A 15,330-nucleotide genomic window follows, 5' to 3' on the forward strand; every position below is an offset into this window, starting at 1 on the left:
AGTGAAAAATAATGATTGTTTCTTGTGTTTACTTTCTGCTGATGGAGTTTGCATAGTACTCTCTGTGATGCATAGAGGAATAATAAGGTTCAACTGGGATCACTTGCTGTTCTGTGCATTTTTACTTTTTAAAAAGATTTTGTATTAACGTGCAAGATGTATTTTGAATGTTCTACTACTGAGGATGTTTTTTCTTATGGGGCAAGTGTCAAGCATTATGATTGTTTGGTGTCCAGAGATTAATGGAATTTTTTATTCAAATACACAAATTGTCATTTAGTAGTATTCAAAATGGTTTATATCCATCAAGGAAATCATGTTGTTGACTTGCTAACAACTTTGTGTGCGTTACTTAACGATTGTCAAGATTAAAACCAAACTATTTTTTAAAAAAAATGTTGGTGACCTTTTTTGTTAATTTGTCTTCTGTAGGAAGGCGTCTGCTGGAGTTGCTCAAGGAGCTAATGCAGTTTCCTCAGTGAAGAACAAGCGTGAAGTAGAGACTGATACTCCAGATGATGTATTGTTTGGAAAAAAGCCCAAACTTGAAGCCATGTCCACTGAGGAAATTAAGTAATTTTTTTTTTTAATTACATGCCTGAAACAAAACTTACAAATTGTTTGTAGTTAACAATATTCAAAGCAAAATATTAGGAAGCTGTAACATACCACTTGCTACTTTAATTAGTTTGTAATTGTTAAACCAACTTGGCTTTTACTTGGCTAATTCAATTTGTTTTCCTGTGAAATCTGAAACCTAGTGGCTCTGTGATTTGTTACTAACCATTCACTTTCAGATTAGCCAGTCAGCTTTTCCAACCCCATATAGGAATCTTCATAGATTATCGGGGGTAGTTGGAAATGTGGAGTTATCAGTTCAGCCATGAACTTATTGAATGGGCTTGAAGGGCCAAGTGGCCTACTGCTGCTCCTAATTCATATGTTCGTATCGATCTAGGTGGTGGGGCACAGCAAAGTGGAATGATCCAGGGACTGCTTAAATCCACAGTGCATCATTCACTTCCATGTTTTTTCAAATTTGTTTTTGATTAACTGCTATCATCCACTTGGCTTGTGTGTGAGAACACAGGATAAGTTTCCACTCCATCCCCATGCTGCAAGTCTGAGAATTGTGTGTGTCTGTAAATATGTCAACGTGAGCGTAGCAAAGCACTGCATTCAGCAGCAGTTTTCTTAGGGCTACTCGTATTGTGCCAGATTAAATTATGCTGTTCTCCATGACACTTTGTTAGAATAATGGTGCAGCACTGCTCTTGATAAGGTGGAGCTGAGGAATGCTGCTCCCGAAAACCAGCAGGAGCATGAAAAGATGTCAGAATGGATCTCATGATTCCTTCATAGGGAGGAGGTTGTGTCTTTCGATGCTGAAGACACTTGCAATGACTTCATCAACCCTTTTGGGGTGAGTTTTTGGTTTAAACATTTCTGTAAGTTTAAAATTGAACTAAAATTAAAGATCTGAAAACTTAGAGAAATATTTAAAACATAAACTCACCCCAGAGTTCTGATAAAGCCATTGATGGCACTTTTGTCATGCAGAAGCACTGTGTTCCTTATGTGAAGAAAACATGAAATTTTTTTAATCACCAGTTCTCAACAGAGCAATCCAGCACCATGTGAAGAGAAGATTTAAACACTGTATCGTGGCACTTTTTAACCCCACCCTTCTCTCCCCAAGGCAGAAAATATAGAAATAGACACAACATTGAGAGCAAATCGTGCAAAATATCCTCTCTGCAATAACACTGTTTTCCATTTCACCTCATGGAGGGAAAAGTTCTGCATAAATCTGAATATAAAGTCCCAAATCAACATCTGATGTACACATACTGTCTCATGCTATCTTGCCCTTGTTCAAAATAATCATAAACTAACTGAAAAACAGCTCCCATGTAATTACAGCTATATTTGTTTGAGAAGTACATTCTGTTTCTAAAAATTAAGAGTAGAAACTTAAGTAAACCTTCTAACCCCTGTTCATTATCGTAGAGCCAGGGAAACAGTTTTTTGGGTATACCTGCTCCATTGTGTTCAATTATAATCTTCTGCCACACATTCATGACATTTTAGCATATGCATAGAACAGGTGATCCTTTATGTATTATGGGACATATTCAGTCAGGGCCAGAAAGTCTGTTTTCCAAGGGTCCTGCCCGAATAGTGCTCAGAGATGTTGGTTGTCTGCTCCAAAAACTTACTGTTTGGAACTATGAAGGTACTGTCACTGTAATAAATCTGCATATGTAATAGCTTATTTTTAAATTTGTTTTGGTTGATTCACCAGTAGTGCACTGGTGTTGATTTTTCATGTTATGATGTTTAATTGTAATATTTAGGTGCTGCATGCCTGTTAACTTTTTGGTAACTTAGTCTTGCAGACTTGATGCCCAAGGTGAAGGTGGACCAGGTTGATACAGTAGAGGGATGTAACCATGAGGTAATTGCCTTTATGATAACTGGTTTCTTCTTTGATCTCAACTTTCTCTTTTTTTTATAAGATTAATTTTATCCATGATCAGTGTGAATATAAAATACTTGAGTTGCATGTGTGGCCATCTGCTTACACTTCACTAAACCTTAGTTGCTATGTTACAAATTGTGGCCAAACTACTTTTTATTTTCCCATCCCAGAATAAGGTTGCGTTTGCCTTGGTAAAATAGAGAGCTGATAAGAATGGGTGGTCAACCAAGAGCCAATAAAGGTTGATTCAGGAGTCCAGCGGAGCTGAGTAGTGATCTCGATGCTAGTCTCTCACAGCAGGGGAGCCAGTAAACGAGCAGAGAAGCAAGGTGGTGTAGAAGTGAAACCCAAGGACTGAGAGCAGTGGAGCTCGGGCACAGTTGAAGGTTAATTTATGGGATTTGTGTAGATTAGGGAACAGTAACAAGCGTTTGAAGAGTCAGTCCAGCTAATGGTGACAAAGGAGTTCTGAAAAGTGAATGGAGTCAATATGCGCAAGGAGCAACAAAAGAGAGGTCATTCAATAAAGGAGCAGGATGGAAATCAGCAAGAACAGTAAAGTGAAAAATACCCAGCGGAAAAGCAGAAAACTAAGGAGACAGGAGCAATCTATGATCATTGGTTTTTGCTGCTGCTGCTGCTTGCAGCTACTTCTACCAGGAGACCTGCTGTCTTGGTATGTCACGCTTGGATATCTTGCACCATCTTCACACATCCACTGTAACTCGTATGCAACTGCTCTGTGATGTCCATCATCCAACTGCGCCTAGGTCTTACCTCTCTTTCTGCTGCCCTGCACTTTGCCCTCCGGAAGAGATCTCTGTAGCTTTTCAGCTCTGATCAAATAGCCGAAATACTGACATTTTCTCGACTGGATGTCACTTTTTTTTTAGCATTGGCTTTTAAGAACTATATATTTTTGGTTGCTTAATTGTAGCAAGAATATTGTTACTTTGGGGAGAGCTATATGTTAACATATTACTCCTTCATAAATGTTGGAGACTGCATAAAATATATTTCTGTTATTGTAATTGTGTTTTAGGTCCTGATGAATTTAGTAATATTCCACTAGATCAAACAAGATAGGTAGACTTTTTCCTTCTGTCTCGCTTTTAATTTAAATATGTAAACTAGTTCTATTGTTTGCTCAAAGTGAACTTTGAAGTGGGCTTTGATAATTCTATTTTGGAGTTCTGGCCCCATTATGTAAACATTTATTGGCTTAATTTCAGGTGGCTATTCCAATGTGCGATGAATATCAGCAACTAAAACCCCGTGTTGGAAAAGCAGCAAAGGTACAGTCAGCATGCACTTTCTATATGGTTAGGTGTTTATTAATCTTCTATTTTAACAAGAGAGATTGCTGTTCATGGACATCATCTTGTCATTTGAGAAGCTGTCTTGACAGTAATGCAACAAAGGTTACCTTGTGAAATGCTTTATCTGTGCCATCAATGTGTTAATTTAGCCTGCAGCACTAGTTCTGTTTCTGTGACATAAAATCATGTGTCGAACTTGTAGCTCTGGTCAGATGATGGAGTCACATGTTAAAGCTCTAATTTGAATGGGTTTAGCTGAGACCAGTTTAATCAAGATTCTGGCTTTAATTTTCTGTTCTGGGCTCTCTCTCAAGCAATCCCCAAAAACTTTGTGCTTGGGGGAGTTATTGGGGGACACTATCAAGGACAGAGCCTTCTTGCATTTATTTTAACAGTTAAGATAAAGAAATAATGTTGGGTACCAAATAGGAAGACATAATTATACCACACATATAATGTAGTTAAAAATACTGATCTCAGCATTTACATAGGACTAGATTGGCCCGTTTCTGTGCCAGATATCCTTTGAGCCCAACCAATGCACGCCAGTGCTTAAGCAGCACTTTAGCTTCCTCCCATCTTTCCTCGTCTAAATCTATCATCATAACCCTCTATTCCATCCTCCCTCATATGCTTGTCCAGCTTTCCCTTAAATGCATCTATACCATTTGCTTCTCCCTGTGGTAGCAAGTTGCGCATTCGCACCCCTCTGGGTAAAGAGGTTTCTTCTGAATTCCCTATTCGATTTCTTGGCTACTGTTGTATAGATGGCCTTTAGTATGTTCTTCCCCATAAGAGGAAACGTTCTCTCCATATCTACTCGATCAAAACCTTTCAGAATTTTAAAGACCTCTGTTAGGTCACCCCTCAGCCTTTTTTCATGAGAAAAGAGACCCAGCCTTTCCTGATTTGTATACCTACGCATTTCTGGTATCATCCTTGCAAATCTCTCTGCGCCTTGTTTGGTGCCTCTATATCCTTTTTATAATATGGTGACCAGAACTGCACGCAGTATTCTTTGTATGGTTTAACCAAGGTTTGATACAGTTTTAGCATAACCTTTTTAATTCTGTCCCACCCAGAGATAGCCTCGTGCTTGGTTTGTTTTTTTATGGGCTTGCTAGCCTGGGGTGCAACTTTTAGTGATTGGCGTATTTGTACTCCAAGATCCCTTTGTTCCTATCCCACCTGTACTTGCACCTTCCAAGTAATAAGTGACCACCTCATTCTTACCAAAATGTGTACTACCTCACATTTCTCCCTGTTGAACTTAATTTGCTAATTATTTGCCCATTCTGCAAGTTTAGTAATGTTCTCTTGTAATTTGTTCTCAGTCTTGACTATCTCCCCGCCCCCAAAAGAATTTGGTGTCATCTGCAAATTTAGAAATTGTTTTTTTGATTGCAAAGTCCAAATCGTTAATATAAATTGTGAACAGCAGTGGTCCCAGCACCGATCCTTGTGGCATACCACTTGCCACCTTCTGAATAACTACTTTTACTCCCACTCTCGGCTTTCTATCTTGAAGCCAACGAGCAATCCATTCTGCCACATTTTTAATGGCAATGCACCTGTGGAAGGTGCTACGAGCATTATCATTTCACAATTTACCTTTTGTGAATTGTCAATCAACTTTACAAAGTCTTTTATGTCAATTCTAACTGCACTGTCTTTGGGGATCCTGCCATCTTCCATGCGGCTCACAAGGCCAAGCCATCTCGAGCGCCGCTGACTCAGTAGTGTGTATAAGCTGGGGATGTTGGCCGCCTCGAGGACTTCTGTGTTGGAGATACGGTCCTGCCACCTGATGCCAAGTATTCTCCGGAGGCAGCGAAGGTGGAATGAATTGAGACGTCGCTCTTGGCTGACATAGAGCAAGGTACTGAGGACACAGGCCTGATACACTCGGACTTTTGTGTCCTGTGTCAGTGCGCCATTTTCCCACGCTCTCTTGGCCAGTCTGGACATAGCAGTGGAAGCCATTCCCATGCGCTTGTTTATTTCTGCATCTAGAGACAGGTTACTGGTGATAGTTGAGCCTAGGTAGGTGAACTCTTGAACCACTTCCAGAGCGTGGTCGCCAATATTGATGGATGGAGCATTTCTGACGTCCTGCCCCATGATGTTCGTTTTCTTGAGGCTGATGGTTAGGCCAAATTCATTGCAGGCAGCCGCAAACCTGTCGATGAGACTCTGCAGGCATTGTACAGCGAGCTCGCCACTGGTATCAGACCCACCGGCCGTCCATGTCTCTGCTTTAAAGACGTCTGCAAACGTGACATGAAATCCTGTGACGTTGATCACAAGTCGTGGGAGTCAGTTGCCAGCGTTCGCCAGAGCTGGCGGGCAGCCATAAAGACGGGGCTAAAGTGTGGCGAGTCGAAGAGACTTAGTTGTTGGCAGGAAAAAAGACAGAGGCGCAAGGGGAGAGCCAACTGTGCAACAGCCCCGACAAACAAATTTCTCTGCAGCACCTGTGGAAGAGCCTGTCACTCTAGAATTGGCCTTTATAGCCACTCCAGGCGCTGCTCCACACACCACTGACCACCTCCAGGCGCGTATCCATTGTCTCTCGAGATAAGGAGGCCAAAGAAAAGAAGAACTGCACTGTTTAACATAGGCCACAGGATGTTGTCAGAACAGTGCATTTCCTGGACCAGACATCTTGCTGAAGGTCCATTCATTGTACTTGCTCTGGGTCCGACAGAAATCCACGTTTCCTAACCACATCTCCCTCCCCACCCCCACCCCCCCTGCGGCCACCCCCTGGATATTGGCGACCACATTTCTCCACATTACAACAGTGACTACACTTTAGATGTGCTTCATTTGCTATATAGCACTTTGAGACAACCTAGGGACAGGAAAGGCACTAGATAAGTGCAGGTTGGTTCTCAGTTTAAAAACATACCTTCATGTGCGCACCATTTAGCTTTTATCATTTTTTGTTGCACTTTTCTTGTAAATTCCTATAAAAGTACATTTAGAAGGGAATTTGCAGATGTAAACTAGTAATAGTTATTACACAATCTGGTAACTCTGGAGGAAGTTTCTATCCTGATTGTCTCAACTCTCGGATCTTCTGAAAGTGTTTTATCCAGGCAGGTAAATTTGCTTTGTTTAAATTTGCAATCTGCTGCTTTTACTTCTAGTATTTTATTTGGCGTATCTTCAGAAAAATTTGGCTCCCTCCTCCCCACAGTTTGAACGCTACAATGACCAACTTTACTGCCCCATTCTGCTACCAATAGTCGGTCACTCTATGCTTAGTTTTCTCAGCCATCGTTGTTCGTCAGGTCAGCCATAGTTCCACTTTTTCTTGCTGTTGCTTGCCCTGTTGGCCTCTGGCCCATTTGCTCTTTACCATATAAAATTGGTGTGTTAGGTAAAAATAAAGATTGAATGAATGTGTGACATTGAAGTGTGGACTGAATTACACCTGTCTTCACTCAATTATCCTCACTGCTCTCAACCTGCTTCATGTGAGGATTACACTTGCACTTGACTTGTGCAGTAGCCTAGGAGATTGGTATGCATGCATTTAAAATTTTGAAAAGCTTTTATTTCTGGCTTCCTGTGCATTTCCTTTATCACTACACAATTCCTGGACCTGCACCTGAAGTGCTGTAACCTGCAAAGCTATGGACCAGGTGCTGAAAGGTGGGATTTGAATGGGCGGCTGGTTTTTTTTCTGCCAGCGCAGACGCGATGGGTTGAATGGCCTCTTTATGTGCCATAACTTGACTATGGTTTTTATGGTTCTATTCTATTCTCCCTGCAATCACTATTGAACAGAAGAGCACAAGAATTATGAGCAGGGGTAGGCCACTCAGCCCTTTGAGCCTCCTCTGCCATTCGATAAGATCATGGCTGATCTGATTGTGGCCTCAACTTCACTTTCCTGTCTAGCCCGCATAACCCTTGACTCCCTTGTCGATCAAAAATTTGTGCAACTCAGCCTTGAATGTATTCAATGATCCAGCCTCTACTGCTCTCTGTGGATGAGTTCCACAGACTTTTTATCCACAAAAAGCAGGACAAATCCAGAAGCGGCGGCGGTGAGAATGGGAACAGGCGAGATGAGCCGGGAGATCAAGAGCCGAGGCCCCAGACCAGAAGCGGCAGCGGGAGTGCTCTGCTCTGTACAGGGGACCTGCTTGACCAACAAAATCAAAGTGTGACGTCATAGGAGAGCTGGTAAGTGATTGGTGGGTATTTCTTCTGTGTCTCTTTTTTTGTTTTGACCAAATGATTTAAATCAGGAGACGGCATTACAGGTTAAGAGTACACTTAAATAATTCCTTTTTTTTTTCTGCAAAATCATCTTCTTCTTTGGCCTCCTTGTCTCGGGAGACAATGGGTAAGCACCTGGAGGTGGTCAGTGGTTTGTGGAGCAGCACCTGGAGTGGCTATAAAGGCCAATACTAGAGTGACAGACTCTTCCACAGGTACTGCAGATAAAATTGGTTGTCAGGGCTGTTTCGCAGTTGGCTCTCGCCTTGCGCTTCTGTCTTTTTTCCTGCCAACTGCTAAGTCTCTTCGACTCGCCACGCTTTAGCCCCTCCTTTATGGCTGCCCGCCAGCTCTGGCAACTGATTGTTGGCAACTGACTCCCACGACTTGTGATCAATGACACGGCACTTCATGTCGCGTTTGCAGACGTCTTTAAAGCGGAGACATGGACGGCCGGTGGGTCTGATACCAGTGGCGAGCTTGCAGTACAATGTGTCCTTGGGGATCCTGCAATCTTCCATGCGGCTCACATGGCCAAGCCATCTCAAGCTCCGCTGACTCAGTAGGGTGTATAAGATGGAGATGTTGGCCACCTCGAGGACTTCTGTGTTGGAGATACGGTCCTGCCACCTGATGCCAAGGATTCTCCGGAGGCAGCGAAGATGGAATGAATTGAGACGTCGCTCTTGGCTGACATACGTTGTCCAGGCCTCGCTGCCGTAGAGCAAAGTACTGTGGACACAGGCTTGATACACTCGGACTTTTGTGTTCCGTGTCAGTGCGCCATTTTCCCACACTCTCTTGGCCTGTCTGGACATCGCAGTGGAAGCCTTTCCCATGCGCTTGTTGATTTCTGCATCGAGAGACAGGTTACTGGTGATGGTTGGCCGAAAAGCTCTCTTAATGCCATCATACATTCCTTTGATGTTTCTGGTGTCGGAGGCCAGCTGAATATGACTGCATAGGTGTTGCCAGTAGTCATTTGCGCAGCGCCTGGCTGTTCTTTGTGCAGCTCATCTGGCTGTTTTAAGTGCTACGGATGTTAACTCGCTAGGGGCTTTCTTGTAGTTCAGCAGTGCAATGCGCTTAGCGGCTAAGACCGGTTCCAGCTCTTCAAAGTGAGATTGAAACCAGCCTGCATTCTGCTTCACGCGTTTGCCATAGGTGGCGTCTCTGATGTGGGCCCACTTGGTCTCTGCATCACCTGTGGGAGTGTTCTGAAGGGCTTTTTCAAGTGAATTTAGAAATTTTTGTAACAGCTGTAGTTAAGAAATTCTGCTCGTGTTGATGCGCGGGTGGCCCTTCTGCTTGGAGTGATGCAGCTTCTTTGGTTTGACTCTAATCTTGCTGCACACCAGGGAGTGGTCGGTGCCGCAGTCCGCACTGTGGAAGCTGCGTGTGGTTTGAACACTGTTTAAGGCGGCTCGCCTTGTGACGATGAGGTCCAGCTGGTGCCAACGACGTGATCTTGGGTGCCTCCAAGAAACCTGGTGACAGGGTTTATTGTGAAAGAACGAGTTGGTGATGCAGAGGTTATGATAGGTACATAACTCAAGCAGTCTCTGTCCATTCTCATTCATCCTTCCAAAGCCATAGCGCCCAAGGCAGTAGGGCCATGAGTCATGGTCGGCCCCAACCATCGCATTAAAGTCCCCCAGCAGGAACAGATGTTCGGTATTGGGGATGCTACTAATGATATTATGGAGTTCCTCGTAGAACTGGTCTTTAGCTTCAGGTGGGGAGCAGAGTGTTGGAGCATAGATGCTGAGTAGGTGTACTGGACCAGAGGTGGTGAGCAATCGGATGGATAGTATGCGTTCTGAGCCATTTGAGGGTGGCTCTATCATGCTGAGCAAGGAGTTTCTGATGGTGAAGCCCACTCCATGCTGTCTTGGTTCTTCAGGATCCCTACCCAGCCAGTAGAAGGTGTAGTCTTACTCTCTTGGAGATCCGCTCGCAGGGAGGCGTGTCTCCTGAATTGCTGCAATGTCCACATTGAGCCTACTGAGCTCGTTGTTGATGATGGCGGTCTTCCGAGAATCGTTGATTTGTGTAAGGTCTTCCGACAGGCCTGGACACATAGTTCTGACGTTCCAGCTTGCAAAACGAAGGGCTGGTACCTTCTTTCCTTTTTTTATCGTGCTGTTTGGTGCGGTGTTGCAGTCCGCTTTTCGGGCAGTGACCCTGAGCTCCAAGCACCCATTGAAGCAGGTGGACTGTGGCGGGACAGAACCTTATTGACCGGGGGCTGCCCAGTTTAAGGCGGGCGGTAGCTGTCCAGTGAGGTGCGATGACCTCTCCCACCGACAAAAGCAACCCGTGGCGCCCAATCTCTACGCCAATTGAGCTGGACTTATAACCCGTAACTGCTGCCTTCCGTGTTGTTTTGGTCCCTGTGAGGCGACTATGGAGTGACCTCTCCTTGGCGCATGCCTGGACGAATGTATGGAGGTTGTGAGTTGCCCAAGTGTCAAAACCCCCCTCTCGGCCTTTCTGGTGGGGTCCAAAGGAGTGCAGAGCACGACGTTTGGCACCGGTATGGCTGCAGGAGCTGCTGGAAACATGCCAAAGGTGATCCATGACCGCCTACGGGGTTCTGCTCCGGATTTTCTGTTAAGGTTTACTCCCTTAGCCTTGGACTCTCCCGAGACGCCCACAAGGCAGTGGGATTGTCAGGGCCCCTGCTCAGGCATAGGTGGATGGTGGAGGGAGGGGGAGCTGGGAAGGGGGGGGTGAAGGGGGTGCAGGTAATAAAACATTTCATCAGTTCCCACCATCCCAGAAGACCTCGCTGTGCCTTGTGTGTTGGTTGCTGCTGTGTTTAACAGGATTCCTCATAAGAATTACTAATGGAGATGACAAAGGGGAATGGTTCATAACCCAGCGCAAAACCACTGCCGCACATCAATTGTCATCAGCCTGGGAGAATGTTATCAGTGGAGTCCCACAGGGGTCTGCTTTGCAACCTGTTTCATATCTTCATAAAAACTTTGCAGCTAGGAATCACAGCTCATTCGCGTCCTCCGGGAGGTGGGCGATAGCCTCGGGCGCCAGTATCAGCAGAAATTTGCCGACATTGCGCTGCAGATGTGCTACAAGCCGCACATCTCCCGCGGGCGCTTTGAAGTTGTGGCCAAGGAGCCGTTTTGCGATGGAGTCAACTGGGGTCGGGTCGTGGCTTTTTACGTGTTTGGGGGCACTTTTCTGTAAAATATTGAGATCCAAATTAATTATGAAATAAATAGAGATGGCTGGGCAGACAATGTGTTGCAGCTGTAGTATGTGGGAGCTGGTGGAAGCTGTTGCGATCCATGGTGACCACATCTGCAGCAAGTGTTGGCTGCTCGAGCAACTTTGGCTCAGAGTTGATGAGCTGGAGTCTGAGCTACAGACATTGTGACAGATCAGGGAGGGGGAGAGTTACCTGGATGCTGTGTTTCAGGAGACAGTCACACCCCTTAAGATTAATTCCATCCAACCTGGGCTGTGGTCAGGGACAAGAGGGTGTGATTGTGAATGAGGCAGGTAGAGGGATCCAGAACTTAGCTTTGGAGGAGCTAATATCCAAAAGGTGTGAGGTTCTTGCTCCCAGTATGGACGAGGGCACAGACTGCAGGGAGGATGAGCGAACTGACCACAACACAGTGGTTCAGAGCGCCATTCAAGTGGTGGGAGAAAAGAGAAATGTAGTCGTAATAGGGGATAGCATATAAGGGGAATAGATACTGTACTCTGCAGCAAAGATAGAGTCCCGAAGGCTGTGTTGCCGACCTGGTGCCAAGGTTAAGGATATCTCTTCTAGGCTGGAGAGGAAATTGGAGTGGGAGGGAAAAGATCCAGTTGTCGTGGTTCACGTAGGGACCAACGACATAGATAGGACTAGGAAAGAGGTTCTGCTTTTTAATTTAGCCCCGAGCTGCTCATGGTCAGTCAGCAGAACCACAAAGGTAATAATCTCTGGAATACTACCTAAGCCACGTGCCAATTGGCATAGGGTAAACAAGATTAGAGAGGTAAATGCGTGGCTCAAAGATTGGTATGGGAGAAATAGGTTTGAATTCATGCAACACTGGCACCAGTACTGGGGAAAGAGAGAGCTGTTCCGTTGGAATGGGTTTCATTTGAACCATGCTGGCACCAGTGTCCTGGCGAATCGTATAACTAGGGTTGTAGATAAGACTTTAAACTAAACAGTTGGGGGGGAGGGTTCAGTTGAAAGCAAGTTCTAAAAAGTCGATAACTAACAAGAGAGCAGAGGTGCAGGGTAGTGAAGGTGCATTCATCAATCAGGGTGTGATACGAAGAGACAGAGAATACAAGCATAAGAGTACAGCAGAAATTAGAACCAGAGTAGGTAAAAATGGTAAAAAGTCAAAGCTTAAGGCTTGTTATCTGAATGCATGTAGCATTTGTAACAAGATAGATGAGCTGACGGCACAGATAGAAACAAATGAATATGATTTAATAGCTATCACAGAGGCGTGGTTACAGGATGACCAGGACTGGGAACTCAATGTTAAAGGATACGCAATGTTCCAGAAGAATAGGCAGAAAGGAAAAGGAGGTGGGGTAGCTTTGTTATTAAAGGAAGGGATCAGTGCAGTTGTGAGTAATGATATAGGTGTAATAGATGGTGATGTAGAATCAGTTTGGGTGGAAATAAGGAATAGCAAGGGAAAGAAATCACGGGTGGGAGTGGTCTATAAGCCCCCGAGGAGTTGCCTCTGTGTAGGACAAAGTATTAATCAGGAAATAATGGAGGCTTGTAAGAAGGGCACTGCAATTGTCATGGGTGATTTTAATCTGCATATAGACTGGTCAAATCGAATTGGCAAGGGTAGCATGGAAGACAAATTTGTAGAGTGCATCAGGGATTGTTTCTTAGAACAATACGTTGCAGAACCTACCTGGGAACAGGCTATTTTAGATTTGGTAATGTGTAATGAGGTAGGATTAATAAGAGATCTCGTAGTTAAGGCTCCTCTAGGGCGAAGCGATCATAACATGGTAGAATTTCAAATTCAGTTTGAGCAACTCTGGTCTCAAACCAGTGTCTTCAACTTAAACAAGGGTGATTACAGAGGTATGAAGAAAGAGTTGTCTGAAGTGGGCTAGGGACATTGACTACAGGGAAAGTCAGTAGAGGATCAGTGGCAGACTTTTAAACAGATATTTCATAACACTCAGCAAACATTTATTCCGGTCAGAAGGAAGGACTCTATGAGAACGATGAACCACCCGTGGATAACAAAGGAAGTTAAGGAGAGTATCAAATCAAAAACAAAGGCGTACAAATCGGCAAAAGCTAGTGGTAGGCCAGAGGATTGGGAATTTTTTAGAAACTAGCAGCGGGTGACTAAAAAAACCAATCGAGGGAGAAAATTGATTGAGAGTAAATTGGCAAGAAATATAAAAACAAACAGTAAGAGCTTCTACAGGTATAAGAGAGTAGCTGAAGTAAGTGTGGGACCCTTAGAGGATGAGACTGGGGAATTAATAACCGGGAAATAGCAGATAATTTAAACCAATATTTTGCTTCGGTCTTCACGGAGGACACTATAAACATCCTGACAATAATAGATGGGCAAGGTGTAAATGGGAGGGAGGAATTTGTAACAACCTCTATCACAAAGGAAAAGGTGCTGGACAAACTGATAGGACTAAAGGCAGACATGTCGCCAGGACCAGATGGTCTGCATCCAAGGGTTTTAAAAGAAGTGGCTGCAGAGACAGTGGAGGTATTGGTCATAATGTACCAAATCTCATTGGATTCCGGTAGGGTACCAGCTAATTGGAAAACCGCTTATGTGATGCCCCTATTCAAGAAAGGAGGCAGACAAAGCAGGAAACTATAGACCAGTTAGCTTAATATCTGTCATTGGGAAAATGCTAGAGTCCATTATTAAGGAAGAAATAGCAAGACGTGGAAAAACATAATGCAATCAAACAGAGTCAACAAGGTTTTATGAAAGGGAAATCATGTTTGACAAATTTGTTAGAGTTCTTTGAGGATATAAACAAGCAGAGTGGATAAAGGGGAACTGGTAGATGTAGTGTATTTGGATTTTCAGAAGGTGTTCCATAAGGTGCCACATAAAAGGTTATTGCACGAAATAAGAGCTCAGGGTATTGGGAGTAATGTGTTGGCATGGATTGAAGATTGGATAACACACAGAAGGCAGAGAGTTGGGATCAATGGACCTTTTTCAGGTTGGAAAGCTGTAACTAGTGGGGTGCCACAAGGATCGGTCCAAGGGCCTCAACTATTTACTATCTATATCAATGACTTGGAGGAAGGGACAAAGTGTAGTGCATGCAAATTTGCTGACGATACAAAAATAGGTGGGAAGGCATGTTGTGATGATGACGCAAAGAATCTGCAAAGGGAAACCGATTGGTTAAGTGAGTGGGCAAAAACTTGGCAGATGGAGGAAAGTGTGAGGTCATCCACTTTGGTAGGAAAAATAAAAAGGCGGATTATTATTTAGATGGAGAAAGACTACAAAATACTGCAGTACAGAGGGATCTGGGTGTTCCTGTACATGAAACACAATAAGTTAGCTCGCAGGTGCAGCAAGTAATTAGGAAGGCAAATGGAATTTTGGCCTTTATTGCTCGGGGGTTAGAGTTTAAAAATAGGGAAGTCTTGTTACAACTGTACAGGCTATTGGTGAGGCTACACCTGGAGTACTGTGTACAATTTTGGTCCCCCTATTTAAGGAAGAATATACTAGCATTGGAGGCAGTTCAGAAAAGGTTCACTAGGCTGATTCCTGGGATGAAGGGGTTGTCTTATCAAGAATGACTAAACAGGTTTAGGCCTTTATTCATTGGAGTTTAGAAGAATGAGAGGTTATCTTACAGAAACATATAAGATTTTAAGGGGGCTTGACAGGGTAGATGTTGAGAATATGTTTCCACTGGTGGGGGTATCTCGAACTAGGCGAAATAGTTACAAATAAGGGGGCACACATTTAAAACTGAGATGCAAAGTAATTTCTTCTCTGAGGGTGGTGAATCTCTAGAATTCTCTACCTCAGAGTTGTGGAGGCTAGGTCACTAAATGTACTTAAGGAGGAGGTAGATAGATTTTTGAAATCTTGGGGAGTCGAGGGGTATGCGGAGCAGGCTCGAAAGAAAAGTTGAGGCTTGGGACAGATCAGCCATGATCTTATTGAATGGCGGGGCTGAATGGCCGACTCCTGCTCCTATTTCTTATGTTCTTAGGTTTTTATGTTGCAAATCCAACCCGGCCAATTGCTGTCCTATCAGTCTACTCGGGATCACCAGCAAAGT

At 44.1% G+C, this 15,330-nt stretch overlaps 1 protein-coding gene across 1 annotated transcript in view; it reads left to right on the forward strand.

The window, feature by feature from the left end:
- Window positions 1-15,330, forward strand: part of mtrex (Mtr4 exosome RNA helicase) — a 215,437-nt gene that overhangs the window by 14,696 nt on the left and 185,411 nt on the right. The window contains exons 2-4 of the mRNA XM_068033040.1: window positions 433-573; window positions 2,392-2,458; window positions 3,715-3,777. Coding sequence (XP_067889141.1) covers window positions 433-573; window positions 2,392-2,458; window positions 3,715-3,777 — 271 coding nt within the window. The remainder of the gene's footprint in view (window positions 1-432; window positions 574-2,391; window positions 2,459-3,714; window positions 3,778-15,330) is intronic.

This window comes from Heterodontus francisci, chromosome 1 (genome assembly GCF_036365525.1).
Source record: "Heterodontus francisci isolate sHetFra1 chromosome 1, sHetFra1.hap1, whole genome shotgun sequence".
Taxonomy (NCBI): domain Eukaryota; kingdom Metazoa; phylum Chordata; class Chondrichthyes; order Heterodontiformes; family Heterodontidae; genus Heterodontus; species Heterodontus francisci.